This window comes from Fusarium sambucinum, chromosome I (assembly GCF_050947815.1).
Source record: "Fusarium sambucinum isolate potato_lamoka chromosome I, whole genome shotgun sequence".
Lineage (NCBI taxonomy): Eukaryota > Fungi > Ascomycota > Sordariomycetes > Hypocreales > Nectriaceae > Fusarium > Fusarium sambucinum.
This window is the reverse complement of record NC_139294.1, coordinates 1,667,785-1,685,615: the sequence shown is the minus strand read 5'-3', so window position 1 is coordinate 1,685,615 and position 17,831 is coordinate 1,667,785. Positions and strand designations below refer to the sequence as shown.

Genomic DNA, 17,831 nt, shown 5'->3' with positions numbered 1-17,831 from the left:
CAGTCATTTTCGTGAAAATACACTAGAGTAGAATGGTCTTTTGGTGAAGGTGTATCTGATAAGATCCGCCGTTTCCCATCTACTAAGCATGGCTGCATAACACCTTTCCAGTCATAACTAAAAGATTCGGTTTTTGCAGACCATATTTTCTTGGAGCTTTGTGTTCGCAGAGGTACTTCCCACACCATGTCCTCTGACAGCTGGAAACTCTTTATTGCGGCGGTGTAATATTTGATGCATGGGTAGAGTATACAAGCCACTGCTGCAATGTCGGCGGCACGATGATCTTGGGTTGCTAAAAAGGTAATATTCGAAATAGACCACCGAGCGCGGTTTAAGAAAGCAAGGTTAGCTTCGCCATCAGCCCAGTCAAGATTTCTGATAGTGTGTACACTCATGTGAGTATCGCCAACTCCATCCTGGCTTCCAATAACTATCCTGGAACCATTTTTGCTCTCATCAGTCGGCAGCGAAAAGACTTCCTTGGAATTTTCTTCGTTTCTTGGCCGGACATCTATATCGATGCAGTCACTGCATATACCAAGACTTGCATGTGACATTCGCCTCGTTAAACCCAATGGAGAGCGTCCAGGAAACGTGGTAAAATTGCAGTAGCCTGTAGGGCAATTGTACAAGGTGCTGATATTCCGCGGTTGTATCATCGCATCCTTCATGGCTAGCGACATTTTGTCTTTTAGACCATACCCGTCACTTTGCGTGAGTTGAGCAAAGTCAGACCAAGTCAGCCTGTTTGCAATAGTTATAGAAGGCGGTGGCTCAAGGTCAACCAGTTGCAGACACTGATAAGTTTGAATAGATTGCTGTGTAAAGGATCCGATACCTAGTGACAAAAAGGAAACAAGGATAGCTTCGAGAGTGAGAGGTTGACGGACTGCTATAACAGGAAGTAGCCGAAGGGATCCGACAATGCCTCTTGTAGCAGTATCAAACAGTTGAATATCTGGCATTGGGCGAAAGCCGCTAGAAAGCCACTCCCATTTGAGCTGAGCAAGCACCTCGTAAGAAATAATCGCAATTGATGCGCGGAAAAAAGTGGCAATGATCGAGATGAGTGTGTTGAGGGTAATGCCTAAATTCTTCCACTCAGGGAGTTCCTTGCCGCTATATATATATAGAACGATGCAGATAGCGGCAAAGAGTCCAGAAGCAACGAAGAGCTGGAGGAGCTCCCACCTCCAAATCCAACAAGCATGTTCTGGAAAGTGTTCTTCTGTATTTTTGTCTTTCTTATCCTTGACCTTTGGAACCAACGCTTTCCGAATTACTATTCCTGTTTCTTTCGGATCATCAGGTTGATCATCGATAGCGTTCTTAGCATTATTGATCAGAGGCTGACAAGCCTCAATTCTGTCTTGGTTCTTGTATCGTTGACTGGATGAAGTAATTGTTGTGGATTGATGTGAACCGACTAAGAGAAGCTCGATTTGAGAGGGATCTGGGGTTTCGGGCGTCCGAGAAGTAGGCATGACGACTTGCCCAATGCAAGACCGAAGTGGTTTTTGCAGAGAATTGTGTAACTGTAGTTCCAATAATAGAGATCGTGGGTAAGGGAGCATTAGATAGAAAAGGCTGAGTATGACTTTCCAGAACCTCGCGGTGCGAAACCTTTAAGAACACATTTCTTCAGAGCCTGGTAGGTAGGCTATGGCAATAATATCATTGGTTGCACAATGGTTATATTTTAAGAACAGTTGAACATCAAGCAGAGCCTTGTTAGAACTACAGCATATCTGTTGGTCAATCCCAGGCCCTGTTCGGTACCTCTTATAACTGCCCTGCCTCAAGTCACCTCTCGGAGATGAGTCTTCTTAATCAGGTTTCAAACGGCTCGGTTCGAAAGTAGAAGTAGGAATACACTTTGATTACTCGCCAGGTTCGCTCGTTTACTATTGAACTACAGCCTTACTTCAGCTTGGTCCCTAATATTAGATCCGGATCCAAGATTATCCACAGAAACCTGGCTCAAATTCTGTCATCGATATAGCCTACTGGCATTACGGATGTCTTTTAGTTGTGCCACTGCGCTTATGTTCAAATAATAAATATATCTTGGTCAGACGTGGGCATTATTCGAAGTTACCAGCAATTGTTCTGAATGTCTCCTACTGGGAGTGGGAGGCCTTCCATGGCCGTTCGAAGCACAGCATTTAACCTCACGAGACGTCCAGCACTAACCCTGACAGCAATGTAGCTATTGGTCTACATTGTTATGAATTACGATAACACCAACCCTCTCTGTCACTAGTTGGCTAAAACCATATGGTAAATGTAAACACCAAAGATTGGGTCAAATCTCATGAATGCTCAACTCCCGATTCCTGTCACAACCTTACTACATCAGGCCCTATCTATTAAACAAGATGGGAAGTGCCTGACTGGAGGAGTGTGTATATTGATAGTTAGAAATCAGAGCGAAGACTCACTTACTTCCTACTATTTATACTATATAATCCACATCTAAAATTGCTGGGCTTTATAGAAGCTATAGCGAGACCCGCAGACATCAAACTCCGCTACAATGGTTGATCAACAACCATCATCTTCCGTAGTATAGTGGTCAGTATGCAAGCTTGTCACGCTTGAGACCCGGGTTCAATTCCCGGCGGGAGAGTTCCAGCCACCTGCGATACGCAGGATTCTCTTTTTACATCTGTTGATACCTTTTGTCCTGTTTGCCTGGTTGATGTCAGGGCGTTTCAGCTAATGGGCGTGGAGTATTGTCCTGTCTGTCTGTTTGCCCTTTCTACTGCAACAACAATCCAAACGCCATGAGCCACGAATGAAACTTGACCAATTGGATTGATATATTTTGCAGTGTGCACAGAGACTATGTCGGTAGTGGTACAGTCCGGTGAACCATGTTAAGCTTGATGATAAGCATGGGTAGCATTGTATTGTTCATCTTTGTGCTTAGTAGACTCTGGTCTTCACAACCACAATTTTCAACAAAGAAATAGTCTCTTACAATTAAAAACGGCGATCACTAAACGTCTGGCTTGAATTAGTGTCCAAAAGCCAGTAGCTGGTGGCTAACAATAAGTGGCAAGTAGTGGCCAGTGTCATCTTTTTGGTTCGAAGTGAGTCAAGCTAAAATTCTGGAGCTTCCATGTAGTACTTGATCATCCACTGGGATCGCACGGGCGACACTTGTACCTGCCCTTCTTGGGATTCGCTGCTAGAACGGAAGAAGTGTGTGGGGCCTAGAACAATTCGTCCAATTAGTGTACAGACAATCACAACCATGTAGTGACTCTCTTGAGTCTTGCAGCCCGAGGCCGGCGCAAATAGAAAGGAAGGGAAGGGAAGCAAGAGACAGCTAAAATACTTTATTTTTCTGACTGTATCTTTATTCTCCTCCTTTTTCTTCTTCTTTTTTTATATCTCCATCTTTGCATTCATCTCCTTGATACCCCTTTCTCCTGTGCCCTTCACACGCACCTACACAATTGAAACTCCTTCCTCTCCACCCCCACCATCATCGTCACAATGTCTGCGTCTGTAAGTCGACCCCTCCAAGCTCTCTCGACCTTGATTTTGGACAGTGACTCACGATAATTCAAGTTCTTTATCCCAAACAAGAATGTTGGCAACCAAGCCGACTCCGAAGATTGGAGAAGTGAGTACATACTCTAAGCTTTGACTTACACAATCCATCTGTCCAACACATTTGCTAATTAATGCTTTCCCAGTCCGTGGTTACAACCCTTTGACCCCCCCGGACCTGCTCCAGCACGAAATCTCCCAAAACTCCGAATCCAAGAAGACAGTCCTCGAGGGCCGCAACGAAACTGTTGCTATTGTTAATGGCACCGACGAGAAGAACCGATTGCTCGTTGTTATTGGCCCATGTTCTATCCACGACCCCGCGGCTGCCCTCGCCTACTGCGACCTCCTCTTGAAGGAGAAGGAGAAGCACAAGGATGAGCTTCTCATTGTTATGCGATCCTACCTCGAGAAGCCGCGAACAACTGTCGGTTGGAAGGGCTTGATTAATGACCCCGATATTGATGGCAGCTTCCAGATTAATAAGGGTCTGCGCATCTCTAGACAGCTCTTTGTTGATTTGACTGCCAAGGGCATGCCTATTGCCAGCGAAATGCTGGATACTATCTCCCCCCAGTTCCTTGCTGATTTGCTCTCAGTCGGTGCCATTGGCGCCCGTACAACTGAGAGCCAGCTCCACCGTGAACTTGCCAGTGGTCTGAGTTTCCCCGTGGGCTTCAAGAACGGCACTGATGGTTCTCTGGGCGTCGCTATTGATGCCATTGGTGCAGCCCAGCATCCTCATCATTTCCTTTCAGTTACCAAGCCTGGTGTTGTCGCTATTGTTGGTACTGAGGGCAACAACGACTGCTTCGTTATCCTCCGAGGTGGCTCCAAGGGCACCAACTTCGATGCTGAGAGCATTGCTCTTGCTAAGGAGGCGCTTCAGAAGAAGGGTGTGCGACAGCGAGTTATGGTTGACTGCAGTCACGGAAACTCTTCCAAGGACCACAAGAACCAGCCCAAGGTTGCTGCTGATATCGCCGGCCAGATCTCCAAGGGTGAGGATGGCATCATGGGAGTTATGATTGAGAGCAACATCAACGAGGGTAAGTTGAAGAACTGTCTGTGACAGAATGAGCATGAACTAACATGTCAACAGGTAACCAAAAGGTTCCCGCCGAGGGCAAGTCCGGACTCAAGTACGGCGTCAGCATCACTGATGCTTGTATCAGCTGGGAGGACACCATTTCCACGCTCGATACTCTTGCGCAGGCCGTGAAAGACCGCCGCAAGCTTGCCAACTCAAATGGTGCCTAAGTTTGGTGTATGCCCTACGGAGAAGCTGTGATCTTTTCTGCACGTATAGGAACACAAAATTTGGTGAGATTGGGGATTCATGTTGTTGCAATAGCTCGCACATTGGGTTCAAGGCCTGGAGTTTTAGGGTTTGTTGATTAAGGGATAAATGCAAATGCATAAAGTAAAAGATGATGTTTGACAAGACATATGATGGGGAAAGCCTGTGACTGCCAATAGGATATCGTAGAGGTTTCTTTTCTTGTTATTTGACTCACTAATTTCCCTATCCTACCGAACAGAGTATATCACATTGGCTTTGTTACTTGGCAGTCCGAACCTGTCCCTGTATGTACTGTGTGTTAGAGCACTTACCTACTATGCGACAACGAGAATTCAGTAACGTGTCTTTCGGAAACTCTACCTTGGGCTTAAAGATTTAGGATTAAAGGACCTAGAAGTTCGCTACCGAGTGGCATGCCGACTTGGTAATTTCGTTCCTTACTTGTGCTTCGGCAACAAGTTTCCTGACACCCTGAGGATCGTGTCGCTCTTTCAGCACTGTGTTACTGAGCTTCTAATTGGCGTTTTGGAAGATCGACCGAAATTAGTAGGTCAGTTTATGCTTCTTATACTATGGCTCTTAGACTGCTTATTTTTGTATCCTAGGACTCAGTAGGCCAATTTTCCTGCTACCCACTGGAACGGGCTGCTCAGCATTTACTTATCGCCAATCTTTTTAAGTTCCTTTCCAGAACTCTTTACCTTAGTACCTATCATTATCATCAAGCAACTTGCCATTTTCCTACCTCAACCCTTGTTTCTCCTTAACAACTCAGAAACTTCCACAATCGCCCTCGCCCCCCGACTCTCTAACGACCAAGGAGACGCGCCTCGGCATCCACAACGACGCGAATATGGCACGCGATACTTCACCTGAATCACCGCTCTCATCAACCTACGAGTCGGAAATAGACGAGGATGGTGTTCACGACTACGACGAGTCGACACTGCGACCTTCCAAGCGCCAACGACTCGAAGCTGGATCAACAACATCATCTGCTGTAATCCCCGACGCTGAACCAGAAACCGTACCAGAGCCCGACCCTCTCGAGGGCATGTCCGACGTCTCTTCTGACACTTCAGGAGACATTCCAAGTTCTCCTATCAATGCGCGTCTCGATGAAGAAGATTTCCAAGAGCAAGTGACGAAATGCGACTGGGATGGTTGCCCGGCGGGCGACCAGGGTAACATGGACAAGTTGGTTGAGCACATTCACAACTCCCATATCGAAAACAGACAAAAGAAGTACACATGTGAATGGATGAGCTGCACCAGAAAGGGTCTGCCTCACGCCAGCGGCTATGCCCTCAAGGCGCACATGCGCAGCCATACAAGGGAGAAGCCATTCTACTGTTATTTGCCTGGTATGTTCACCAACACCAAACGCCCGTATAGCGTCGCTAACCCCCAACAGAGTGCGATCGATCATTCACAAGATCAGATGCGCTGGCCAAACATATGCGAACAGTTCACGAGACAGAGGCTCTCCGGCCATCCGACCCAGTTCCCAAGTCAATGCAATCTGGACCTCAGGGCAAGGGAGGCAAGATCAAGATCATTATGAAGACCAACCAGCACTCGCAAGGCGGCCACGACGACATGGACGATATCAACGGAGACGAAGCCAACGCCGAGTATTTTACACCTCTGACGGACGAACTGTTTACCCCCGGTGAGCTCGAACTCCCCGTTGACAAGCTTTACCGAAAGTGCCATTGGGAGGCCAAGTGGGCTGAGGAGATCGGCGAGTCACTTATGAATGAATGCAAGGAGTGGGAGAATATTTACTTCCAGGAGTGGCGTGAGAAGGAAGTGCTCCTACACCAAGCCATTAAGAGCGAAGTCGACTGGCACGGTCGACGACAGGCTATCCTGACGGGGGCAGTTGACGTTCAAGTGCCTGGAGCCATCGAGAGTGTCGAAAGCATCGAGGGAGAGAAGACTAACGGTGCTGAATACCAAGACCAAGATACAGCAACGAATGGGATAGCAGTATCCGTGACCGAGGAATAGAAGTTGTTGGTCAACCCATCTTTGGCCCACTGTAAACTAAGTATTAAACAAAACGAACGGAAATGGAGTTGAGGGAGTTGGTCATGGGAATTGGGAACAGGGGTTTATTGCAGATTCCCGAAACGAAACTATGATTTAATAATTACTCTGCGATTCTTATACTACACTACACATTTCCAATAGAAATTCCTCTACAGAGCCTTCTTCTTGGCCCGATATGACTGTGAGTTCTTGAACGGGAATCCGCTTGTGCTCTGGTCAAACTTGTGATACCGACTCGTCATAGCTTTGTCGCCAGCAAACAAAGCGCAGTATATTCCAAAAGTCGCAAAGATTGTGCTCCCTGCGCAGCCAAGTAGAAAACCCGTCTCGCCGGTCCAGGCGTAGCGACCATAGCAGTAGAATGCGCTCGAGACGTGGTGAATGGTGGATACTAGGACAGCGGCGGAGGCATAGGGAGAAGGTGCGCCATCGGGAGCTTCTGTCGCGGTGTTAGCGATGAATACAGAGTGAGAAGTTGGTTGATATTTACCCTTTGAAGTAGTATCGAGAGGGAGAGCGCCTGAAAGGACGACCACCATAAGGCCCAGCGCAAGAAGGGCTAGACCGAGCGATCGACCAAAGTAGGTCTCAAGAGCTAAATTGGTGTTAGTCGCGACAATGAGTAGCGTTCGTAGGCAACTCACGAGAAGACGGATCATTCTCAGATCGGAGAAGAGATCCAACAAAGGAAGGCCAGAGGATAAGAGGCAGTGCCTGGGTTCCAAGCCAGGCAAAGTTTCCAAAGCTGTACGATGCGATAGCCTAAGAAGATCAGTCAGTTGGTGAATTGAGAGGTCCAGAGCGAAACACATACGCTCATTGTTAAAGACACAGACAAATACAGTTGTGATTGTGTCAATTGGCAATTATAAAGTGAGTTGAAGCAAAGAGAGAGGTGTAGCAGAGAAGGGTAGATAGCTGTTAAAAGTAGTCGTTGAAGCTCTGGAACTCGTCCACGTCAAGACGTCTCAAAGCAGATGGACTTATACGTCACCACCAATCCAAGTCGAGCAGGGTACGTACTGCATCCGGCCATTCCATCCATAACCCCACTTCCGAACTGACTGAGCCTGGACTGACAGAATTGCCTTGCCACCCAAGAAACTGACAAGAGCCGCTTTCTTCTGGAACCCTTGAGGGGCCGATTTCGCATGTCAGCGACCCTATCATAACGACTTTATTGCCTATCTATTACTTTAACACGGTCTGATACGCCGTCTTCGCCGTGTCCGACGCTCCGAGGAGTTAGTTATACAAGACCAAGCCGAACCGCACGGGAGACGTTGGAAGACTGAGATACTTTATTAAACATCATTACATCCTTATCTTTTTGTCCGAGACTGGTGATTCTCTCGTAATATAACAAGCACCTTTACCCTTTGTCCCAGAATTGCACAAATTTATTTGTCAGCCAGCAACGTCTAGATTCTCCATTTAAATTTTCTAGAGGGGCAATTACTCAACTACGGTGCACTGCGACAACTACGAATACTCGATATCTTGGAAAACGGCCTCGTCCCTCTTCTCCCGCCCTTCGAAACTCCCCAACGAAGCAACCGGCGCCATGAGTGCCATTCTATCTGCCGACGACCTTAACGACTTCATCTCTCCCGGCGTCGCCTGTATCAAACCCATCGAAACTCTTCCCTCCGCCCCGCCCCCGCAATCGCAGTCCCTCGAGACCGAAGTTATACTTGATGGCCAACAGCCTACCGCAAACCCAAATGCGCCCGCACAGATTTCCCTCACAGATTGCTTAGCCTGTTCTGGCTGCGTCACATCCGCCGAGGCTGTCCTAGTGAGCCTCCAGAGCCATGCTGAAGTTCTCACAACACTCGACTCGGCTCCGGCTCTGAGGCTGATGACCGACGACAGTGGCAAGTTCAGAGTTGAAGGACTGGAGGACGAGAATGCAAAGCTCTTCGTTGCTAGTGTGAGCCCTCAAACGAGAGCCAACTTGGCTGCAGCATGCGGCGCAGACGTCTCTGAGGCTCAGGTTGGACACATGCTCGACAACCTGTTCCGCGGGCCTGAAGGTGTCGCTAGTGGAGGCAAACACAACAATGAATTCACATGGGTGGTTGATACCAACACTGCGAGAGAAGCAACCCTCGTCCTAGGCGCAGACGAAGTCCTCAACCCTTCACAATCGACACCCGCGACACCAGCCAAACCAATCCTCGCATCATCCTGCCCCGGCTGGGTTTGTTACGCCGAGAAGACTCATCCCCACGTTCTGCCACATATTTCAAAGGTCAAGTCGCCACAGGCCTTGATGGGCACATTGCTCAAGACGACACTGAGCCGGACATTGGGTATTTCGCCCAGTCGCATTTGGCACCTGGCTATTATGCCCTGCTTTGACAAGAAGCTCGAAGCCAGTCGAGAAGAGCTGACAGAAGAGGTTTGGGCTGAAGGCGAAATTCGAGGCCGAGGCGTCCGTGATGTCGATTGTGTTATTACGAGCAAAGAAATTATCATGCTCGCCGAGTCAAGAGGCCTGAACTTCTTCAATATTCCCAAAACGCCACTGTCCAAGAGCAACCCATTCCCCGATCCCAAACTCCATGATTTTCTTTTCCCTCGGCGATTGCCTGGAAATCCACCTCGCGAGGCCGGTACATCAGGTGGTTTGTTGTGGCATATTCTCCAAAGCCGAGCGGCACAAACACCTGGAGCAAAGATTGTGCACACCCGTGGTCGCAATGTCGATGTAGCAGAGTACTCTATCGTTATCAACGGCGAACCAGTCTTTCGCGCCGCTCGGTACTATGGCTTCAGAAACATCCAAAACCTCGTTCGAAGATTAAAACCTGCCAAGCCATCTCGAATGCCTGGTGGCAAGCCGTTTGGGAGTGCCCGAAGACCGGCAGGCAAGACAGCCTCTCTTGAATATAGTTATGTTGAAGTTATGGCCTGTCCCGGAGGTTGCACCAACGGCGGTGGTCAAATCAAAGTCGACGACCCTGTCGTCATGGAGCGAAAGAATTATTCTGGCAATCCAGGTCCGCAGGAGCAAAAGAGCTGGCTTGCGGAAGTCGACGAGGCATACTTCTCCGGAGAGGAAGCAGGCGCCACCGAAGCTATTGTTAATGGGTCTGAAGGAGCTGTTGGTGGTATTTCTCATTCGTACATACATGATACCCTGGCGCATTGGGCGGAGATCACAAATATTGGACTAGATAGACTTGCATTTACAACATATCGCGAGGTTATTAGCGACGTTGGAAAGGAGGCAACCACAGACGAGACAGTGGTACAACTGGCTGGAAAGATTGGAGGCGGATGGTAAAGCTTGTCGATAGAAATAATCAACTGCCCTTACCACCTCGTTGAGAAAAGCCGAAACCTCCTCTGCCGGTCCCATCCGGCCCCTTAGGTGCTCGGATTGGTGCCTGTGGTTGCGTTTGCTGCTGCCCATCGCGTGGAGTTGTGCTTCTTCCGGGCGACGAAAATTCCGGCTGCCGTTTTTGTGATACTTGCTCGGGCTTTGGTGAGTGATTCGGGTCGAACAACTCGCGGCCCGAGCCCGACATATTCTGCATTCTACGCGGAGCATCAAAACCACGGTTATCGGGTTGGCGGGTATCGAATTGACGGGTCTCGTTGTTTCTGTGACCACCCCGTCCTCTGCCACGACCGCGGCTAGTGTAGCCATCAGCTTTCGGCGGGGTAACTGTGCCGGGTGAGGAGGCTCCTGAAGATGGGTTCGATTCTCCAAAGATCTTGGCTCTGGCTTCTTCGTACCGTCTTTGCTTCTCCTCCCTGTCGCGCTTTTGTTTCGCTCGGATTTCCTCCGGGGTCAATGGTACCTCCTTCTTTGGCTCATTATCATCGTCGAGTGAGAGTCCGGACATGCCTGCAGCAGCATCGCGCTTAGCGATGACAGGTTTCCGGCTAAGCACTTTGACCTGTGGTTTGAACGGAGTTGTGAGAGAGACACCTGAGGTGTTAGCCTCATAGTAGTTAAAAGTTGGCGGAGCATCGCTGTCATGGGGAAATTCCTAATATTAGCGAAACACTTAGGTAGTGCCAAAGTAAGAGGGCTTACGCAGACTCCCAAAGCTTGCGATTTTGCTCAGCATGCTGTGCCAAGCGTTCTGCCTTGGACAGAGGTACTTGAGGGACAGTTTGGTCAGGCTCCTTGACCATCTTGTCTGCTTGAGTTTCCCAATCATCCTCCCAGGCGTCAGGGACAAATGTCGATTTCTTGCTCATGATGAATATCCCTTCACTTGGTGATGGCGGTTCGGGTTGTGTGTCAACGTCGTCGTCTTCTTCGTGGGAAATGATGTTTGACAGTATTGTTGGATATCGTGAAGTCGGGCATGGGGCGAGGTCAAGTCAACTGTTGGAGGTTTGGTACCTTTGGTTTGAAAGAGAAAAGGAACAGGGCAAGACAGGCTCAGGGTGGTGGTGTTGGTGGGTTTTTGGCTGGGCCCTCGGGAGAGCTAACTAAGGCTTTCATTGAGAGATGGAGAGCTGAGTTGGCTGAGAATGGAACTCACGACGTAAGATTAGTACTTGCTTGAGGTGTGCTGCTGATGGAATTGTCAGCACCGTGAGTGTCTAGAAGAGTGGAGAAATTCATTGTCAGTATACAGTCTAGTCTAGATCATATAGCAGAAGTCTATCGAGCATATGTTCTCTCGAGAACTTGTGTTCTATTCTTTTACTTATCAAGTCAATGTCCCTATTCAAAGCTTGAAATTCATGGAATATTGCGGGGTGGCTTGTCATTTGGTGGGGCAGCCACGCTGGACTGTGGACTAGAATCCGGATCCAAGCCACGGGCTGTCTAATTCAAGCATTCAGCCCAGCATTCAATGCCTACTACGTAAGATGCAATACCGCCAAAGAAAACAAGTTCTTGCCTTGTAACCACCTTTCAAATTTCATCTTATCACGATAATATTTGGAGAACTCTCAGTATTTCTCGACTTCAGTAAAGCAGCCCGTCTTTCTATCTACAAGTCGCATTACGCTCCTTCATTCAATGGCCGGAGGACCACGTTCATTGTCTACACAACAACACGAAATGACCGAACGCACTACCAACACATATATGAAAAGGGTCATGGACGAGGGCGAGATGACTCGTGCAAAGCTAACTGACCAAAATGTCAGTATCTGTATGTTCTTCCTATAGAAAACCCCCCTAGTATGATGGTTGATTATTGACAAGATATTTAGTGAACTATCCAGACCCGCTCACGTCTCGACCTCAACTTCAAAGATACCCTCAAGGAGTGACCTCTGAGATGGAAGCGAGATGGTGCCAGATGATTGAAGAGTCTAAGAAGCGAGCTTGAGCTCTGATGGAGAATACGGAATCATCGACGAAGGCCCGAGAGTAGTGAACTTTTCGGCCAGTTGCAAGCCAGAGAAACCCGCTGCCTTCGTGCTCGGAAACACTTTACATACACTGCTACAAACGTTTAATGATAATAAAGCCTTTTTAATATTCACACAACAGGTGGATAAGGTGATGTGAAGTTGGCCGGCTTGTCGATACACCATGCTTTAGGAGACTCTGTTGCTATGGTGCAACTTAGCTATCCTATTGGAGGGCTGCAATATCAAGTTAAATCTCCCTTCTACCAAGACGTATATCCATGGCTGGGCCCGTCAAACAGCAGCAAATACAACGTACTTGGGTCCGTGTCCTTCTTAGCAAACGAGACAATAAGCCCCTTTTGCAGGTTCTGCCACACCAATTTCTGAGTCTTGTATAGTTTTGATTTCATGGGTATACTAGCTACACAAATTATTCCCAGGGTTCCTGTCTCCGTCTGGCATGATATTAGTCGCACAAACAAACGCGGCTTGGATGTTTTACACCTGATCGTTACTTCATCACCCCTATGAGAACTCTCCTATATGATCTGTAGATGCCTTGCATACGTCTAGGGCGGCTCAGCCTTGATATGATAAGCTGACAAGAGAGAAAAGCTCAGCCATGAGACGCCATGCATTTCAGCTATCGGGCACAGGCATGTCTCTTTGCTGACCCCTGGCATGTTTCACCAGACCACCAAAGATCAAATGTCACTGTATCCCTATACCGCCCCGACTAGCAAGTTGATGTATCCAATTTTGGGTATCACAATCGGGGTATTGCCCAATTGGGTAACCAGCTGCTACACAGCAACCACATGGGAAGGTTGCAGCAGAGGCTGAAAGTCGATCATTCATCACACTAGGACCAGACTTGTGATGCGTGGTCTATATGTATAGTGGCCTATTAGAAGTGTGTAAAGTATTCGTCATAGTTAGATAAGGACCAACATGTGAAAGTAGCAGTTGGATATCGGAAAGAGGAGTAGACATGACAGATGTACTATGCGGACATGCCGACGGTGAATGTTGATCCTGCCACCGTAACTAAAGTATACAGACCGCCCAGGCAGACATCGCGACTAAAAGCATTGTCGAAACTGTCTATGCAAGGTTGGCTAGGTACAGCATGGCCAAGACCTAGTACTGTATTCAGATGACTCGAGTAGGTAGTGTTAGACACAGCTACAAATTATCCTTGTCGTAGATAGTGGCAATACGCATGGTGCAGTCGCTTACTTCACAGGGATAACGAGAATGCGTAACCTTCTATACACAACTACTGTACAATCGAATACAAAGGCTGACAACGAACCCGTATCCGTATTGACGACTCGCCAAAGATGCGGAACAAAGCTACGCTCTAAGGGTCTTTGAGCTCCTGACCAATGGTGGATGTCGAGTTTGATGCAGCGAGGCTGGTAAGATGAGTAAGTACGGATAGCAGAGAACCAGAAGGAACAATGTTTGTGGCAACAACTTAGAGTTGATGAGTATTGGCAAAGAAAAGGACCAATCCTGCATGCCATAAGACGGCTGGAAGCACATGGCAGTCGCCCCGAACCGAAAGAAACCATAAGCTTATGCGTGACAAGAGAGTTCTTGGTATGTTGCGGGTGAAAGGCAGTCGACAGCCTATCATGAGATAGACATTCATACGTATCGCATTTTACTGATCAGCTGGTGCTGTAGAATCTTGTTGCTGAAGCATTTGCTGTGGCGGGGTTGAGACAAATTCGCTTATACTTTCTAAGTTGAAAGTATTCTAGACAATTCTATCCTGTTGCAGGAAGCCTTGTGATCAGAATGAGATAACATTACATTTACCTCTTTGTACTTGCTTCTAAGGAATCTCGATACTACATATCAAGATCTTGTTTAACGCCAGGTTAGGTACTAATTACTAAAATACCAGACCAGCTACAGTACTACGCCAAAAGTCTAACCCTACCTAACCAACTACCCGATTACTTCGCGACTTTAATGCAATAACCCTTTCTAATTATACTACTATAATAATATCTTAATAATATTAAAAAAAGCCTTTCTTAGAGATATTATTTATTTTAACTAAGGAAAAAATAAAGAATTTTCCTTAGAAATAAAAGCTATAATTCTTACCCTTTTTTATATAAATATATTAAAATAGGCTATTATATATAAATTTAAAATAGATTATTATATAATTAATTATATTATTAAATAATTTATTAAAATATATATATTTAATAAAAATATATATATTAAGTATTCTTTAAAGCTAAATTAAATAGAAAAAAGGAATATATTAAAATATATTTAATAGGATTAATTTATTTTATAAAATTTACTTTAAGAATTAATAAGTAATTCTATATTAATTAAGACTATTTAATATACTATTTTCTTTTATTATAAAAGAAAATAAAAGTTAATAAATTAATTAAAGCTTAATAATAAAAAAGTATAAATCTAGCTTTATTTTTATTAAAGTTAAATTAATAAAATTAAAGAATTAAAAAAAGTATATTATAAATTATAAAAAAGATAATTTTAATATTAATAGTTATATAAATTATTAATTTAAATAAAGTCTTTATAGCTAATAATAATAATAATCTTAATAAATATTATTTTTATTTTCTTTAAGAAAAATATAATAAAGACCTTATAAATAAGAATAATTATATTAAATTAATAATTTCTATTATATTTTAAGCTATTATTTAGAAAATAAGAAAATCTTAAATTATTATTATAATAAGAGATTTATTAGCTAAAAAGAATAAATATAGCTTTTAATTATATTAAAAAGCTTTTTAAAAAGGTCTTTTATTAATATATAATAATTCTTAATAATTCTAATAAAATAATATAAGTATTTATATTTCTAATTTTACTATAAAATAATTACTTTAAAATATAATTAATTAAATAAATTAGCTATTAAATTTATTTAATTTAAATTTAATTAAAAATATTTAAGCTATTTTAAAAAAGTAATTAAAGAAATAATTCCCTTTTCTATAAAATTTAAAGAAAAATAAAGCTTTAATTATAGAATTTATAAGATATATTAAGTTAATATAAGAGGCTATTTTATAGGCTAAGATTTTAAAGTATATTAATTTAATAGAGAAAAGACTAAGAGTATATATTTAGGCCTAGGGTTAATATATAAAATATTAAATACTAGAATTAAGGCTTTCTAATAATATATAAATTATTTTAATTAACTTTCTATTAATAAATAAATAATATATTAAAATATTATATTAAAATTCCTATATAGATAAAGATGGTATAGTAGGGTCAGACTTTTGGCGTAGTACTGTAAAGAATATACCTGCCTATTTTTACAGCACCAGCTCCATAAAGAGCCGAGATAGGCGACGGCAAGTTAGGGAGTTAGTGGCTAAGCCATACCATCACTAATCCGACCCAGTCCAGCACGTATTCATATGCACTTGTCGGTCAAGATGTGTTATTTGTTATGAAATTACTTTGGGGGGAATCATGCAATATACAATGCAAATGCAATCAAGAGAGAACTCTGGTTGAAACTGAAACCCCGCCAAAAAGAAAACCCCCCACCGTTAGTTGAAAGTCAGGTCGTTTCAGAGATGGGAATTGCGATTGTTGATTACAAAAAAGAGGATCGACTCTCCACTGTCTAATTCTCACTTGAATCAGGCAAAAAGATATGCGCACTGTGGAGTGTTTGTTGTAAATTGTGTTGTAATCTGAATCTGCCTGCCAGTGGATACGCCCGGTTCCGAATAAGTAGTTCGGATACGTACATTCATCATGATTCAGTTAAAACAAAAAAACCGAACTGGCATTTTTTGTTTCCCATCTTGCAATACGAATGAAAATAGACACCGCTGTTTTGTAAGTAACCAAGGCAAAAATAAAACCAAACAAAACCAAATGTACGGTGTATCGTCGTTCTCTGAGCTGTCCTTCTCTGTTGGGACTTGGGAGTCAATATTAGCAGGGTTACTGCAAACAACTCATAATGAATTCGCATCCAGTATCGGTGATGTCATGGACATTTCTCAACGCATCCACTCTCAATTCGTCTAAACCTATCTCATCTCGTGCAAACGCATCCGTACGTATCTTCAAACCCGTTATCACTTTATCAAGAGGCGAGGTAGAGTCATTCTTCTGCAAGGTAGTTAGAGGGGTCCCTTGCTGGAGCTGGAGTTGGATCGGGTTTGAGACTTGACTTTGACTTGACTTGACTTGGACGGATGGCGCCGAGCCAGCTCTCAACGCCATTACTGAAAAGTCCCAACTCTAGTTTATTAGCTAGCCATGTTGTTTACAAAGCCGAATACCGAAAACCTCGACATCTCTAACCTCGGAATCGACGACGAGGTTATACCTGCGACACGGCAGGCTAACGTAAGTTTGTAAATCAATATGCGCAGCAAATTCGAATCCCAAAGCAGAAAGTGATGTAAGCATGCACTACGTTCAAGTTGAATATCCCTGAAAAGCTGAGGTGAGGTAATCTGATGAATTATGTGTTGATGAGCCTCTCTCAGCAAGTACCAGCAGTTCCTTCCTTACCACCAACCCCAACTGCCTACTACCCACCTGATTTATCCTTTACAACTCTATTGAGCTTCAGTTTATTGCTATAGATTTTTAACTAGACAACTGTCTCGTAAAAATAAAAATAAAAGACTTGGAAATTGGCCATTCTTGTTCAAAGTTTACGTTTACATTACCTTTAATTTTCACTTCTCACGTACCTACATAGGCGCACTGTACAAAGGAAACACGCCCCCGGGCCATGCCATGCCAGGCCATAGTCTACCGCCCACGCACGCCCACCTCAACTCACCTTGACCTTGCCCCAAAAAGACATCTACTGTAATTATCATCTCCATCCCGTCACTTCTTCTGACCCGCGCCATCTCAAATCTTTTCCCCTCTCTCCCAACAATAAACCATCATCCTTTTCTCACCTTTCGTCTTGTTCTTCTTCGCTTGGTTATCGACCCTTATCGCACTATTCGTCCCGTCCTCGAACCGAACAGCGATCCCTGGGCCAGCGACGCCCAATCGACGACGTTATACGATTCATCTCACGCAATATACCCGCTTCTTCGCCCCTCTCTTCCTCCGCCCCGACAATTCGGCCCTGTTTTAAGCCGCGGTAGCTTTAATAAAGCTCCTCGCAATCGCCGCCATGACAGGCACTGAGACTTCGAATGCAGGAGGAGGTTTTGACCTGTTACGAAGAGCAACTCAAGCAATGATGTCCAGGTTAGTGAATGCTTTCTCTCTGTCTTGTTGAAGTTTTGCGTTCAAATTTGGTGCTTTTTTTATTTTTTATTTTTCTGCATCCTGTATTTTGGTGTATTTCAAATCGACACGCCACGGATCCTAGCAGTGTCCAGTGCTCGTTTGCACTGCACTGCACTGCGCTGCTGGAATTGGATGCCCCTCACCAAGGACGAGCGGCGGCGGTGGCGATAGGACGATTGCAGCACACGGACTTCAGCACCTCAACTTCAGCGAAGCCAATTCAAAGTCCTCTTCCGGCTAGAGCTGTCCAGTCCCTGGTCTCCCAACGACA

General features: G+C 45.0%; 5 protein-coding genes across 5 annotated transcripts; 3 read left to right on the top strand and 2 right to left on the bottom strand.

The window, feature by feature from the left end:
- Positions 1 to 3,507: 3,507 nt before the first annotated feature.
- FSST1_003287 (3-deoxy-7-phosphoheptulonate synthase) lies at positions 3,508 to 4,824 on the top strand (the record flags this gene model as incomplete). The annotated part of the gene is made up of 4 exons (XM_083229355.1): positions 3,508 to 3,519; positions 3,583 to 3,637; positions 3,711 to 4,613; positions 4,667 to 4,824. 4 exons carry the CDS (start codon positions 3,508 to 3,510, stop codon positions 4,822 to 4,824), a joined length of 1,128 nt encoding a protein of 375 aa, XP_083086717.1.
- An 896-nt stretch (positions 4,825 to 5,720) lies between these two features.
- On the top strand, positions 5,721 to 6,880 carry FSST1_003286 (C2H2-type zinc finger protein; the record flags this gene model as incomplete). Its single annotated transcript, XM_083229354.1, has 2 exons — positions 5,721 to 6,231; positions 6,282 to 6,880. The coding sequence occupies 2 exons, from the start codon at positions 5,721 to 5,723 to the stop codon at positions 6,878 to 6,880; spliced, it is 1,110 nt and encodes a 369-aa protein (XP_083086716.1).
- A 191-nt stretch (positions 6,881 to 7,071) lies between these two features.
- On the bottom strand, positions 7,072 to 7,742 carry FSST1_003285 (uncharacterized protein; the record flags this gene model as incomplete). Its single annotated transcript, XM_083229353.1, has 4 exons — positions 7,072 to 7,361; positions 7,413 to 7,517; positions 7,567 to 7,684; positions 7,737 to 7,742. The coding sequence occupies 4 exons, from the start codon at positions 7,740 to 7,742 to the stop codon at positions 7,072 to 7,074; spliced, it is 519 nt and encodes a 172-aa protein (XP_083086715.1).
- A 744-nt stretch (positions 7,743 to 8,486) lies between these two features.
- On the top strand, positions 8,487 to 10,214 carry FSST1_003284 (iron-sulfur cluster assembly protein NAR1; the record flags this gene model as incomplete). The annotated part of the gene is made up of 1 exon (XM_083229352.1): positions 8,487 to 10,214. The coding sequence occupies one exon, from the start codon at positions 8,487 to 8,489 to the stop codon at positions 10,212 to 10,214; it is 1,728 nt and encodes a 575-aa protein (XP_083086714.1).
- A 19-nt stretch (positions 10,215 to 10,233) lies between these two features.
- FSST1_003283 (uncharacterized protein) lies at positions 10,234 to 11,140 on the bottom strand (the record flags this gene model as incomplete). The annotated part of the gene is made up of 2 exons (XM_083229351.1): positions 10,234 to 10,909; positions 10,974 to 11,140. The coding sequence occupies 2 exons, from the start codon at positions 11,138 to 11,140 to the stop codon at positions 10,234 to 10,236; spliced, it is 843 nt and encodes a 280-aa protein (XP_083086713.1).
- Between the last annotated feature and the right edge of the window lie 6,691 nt (positions 11,141 to 17,831).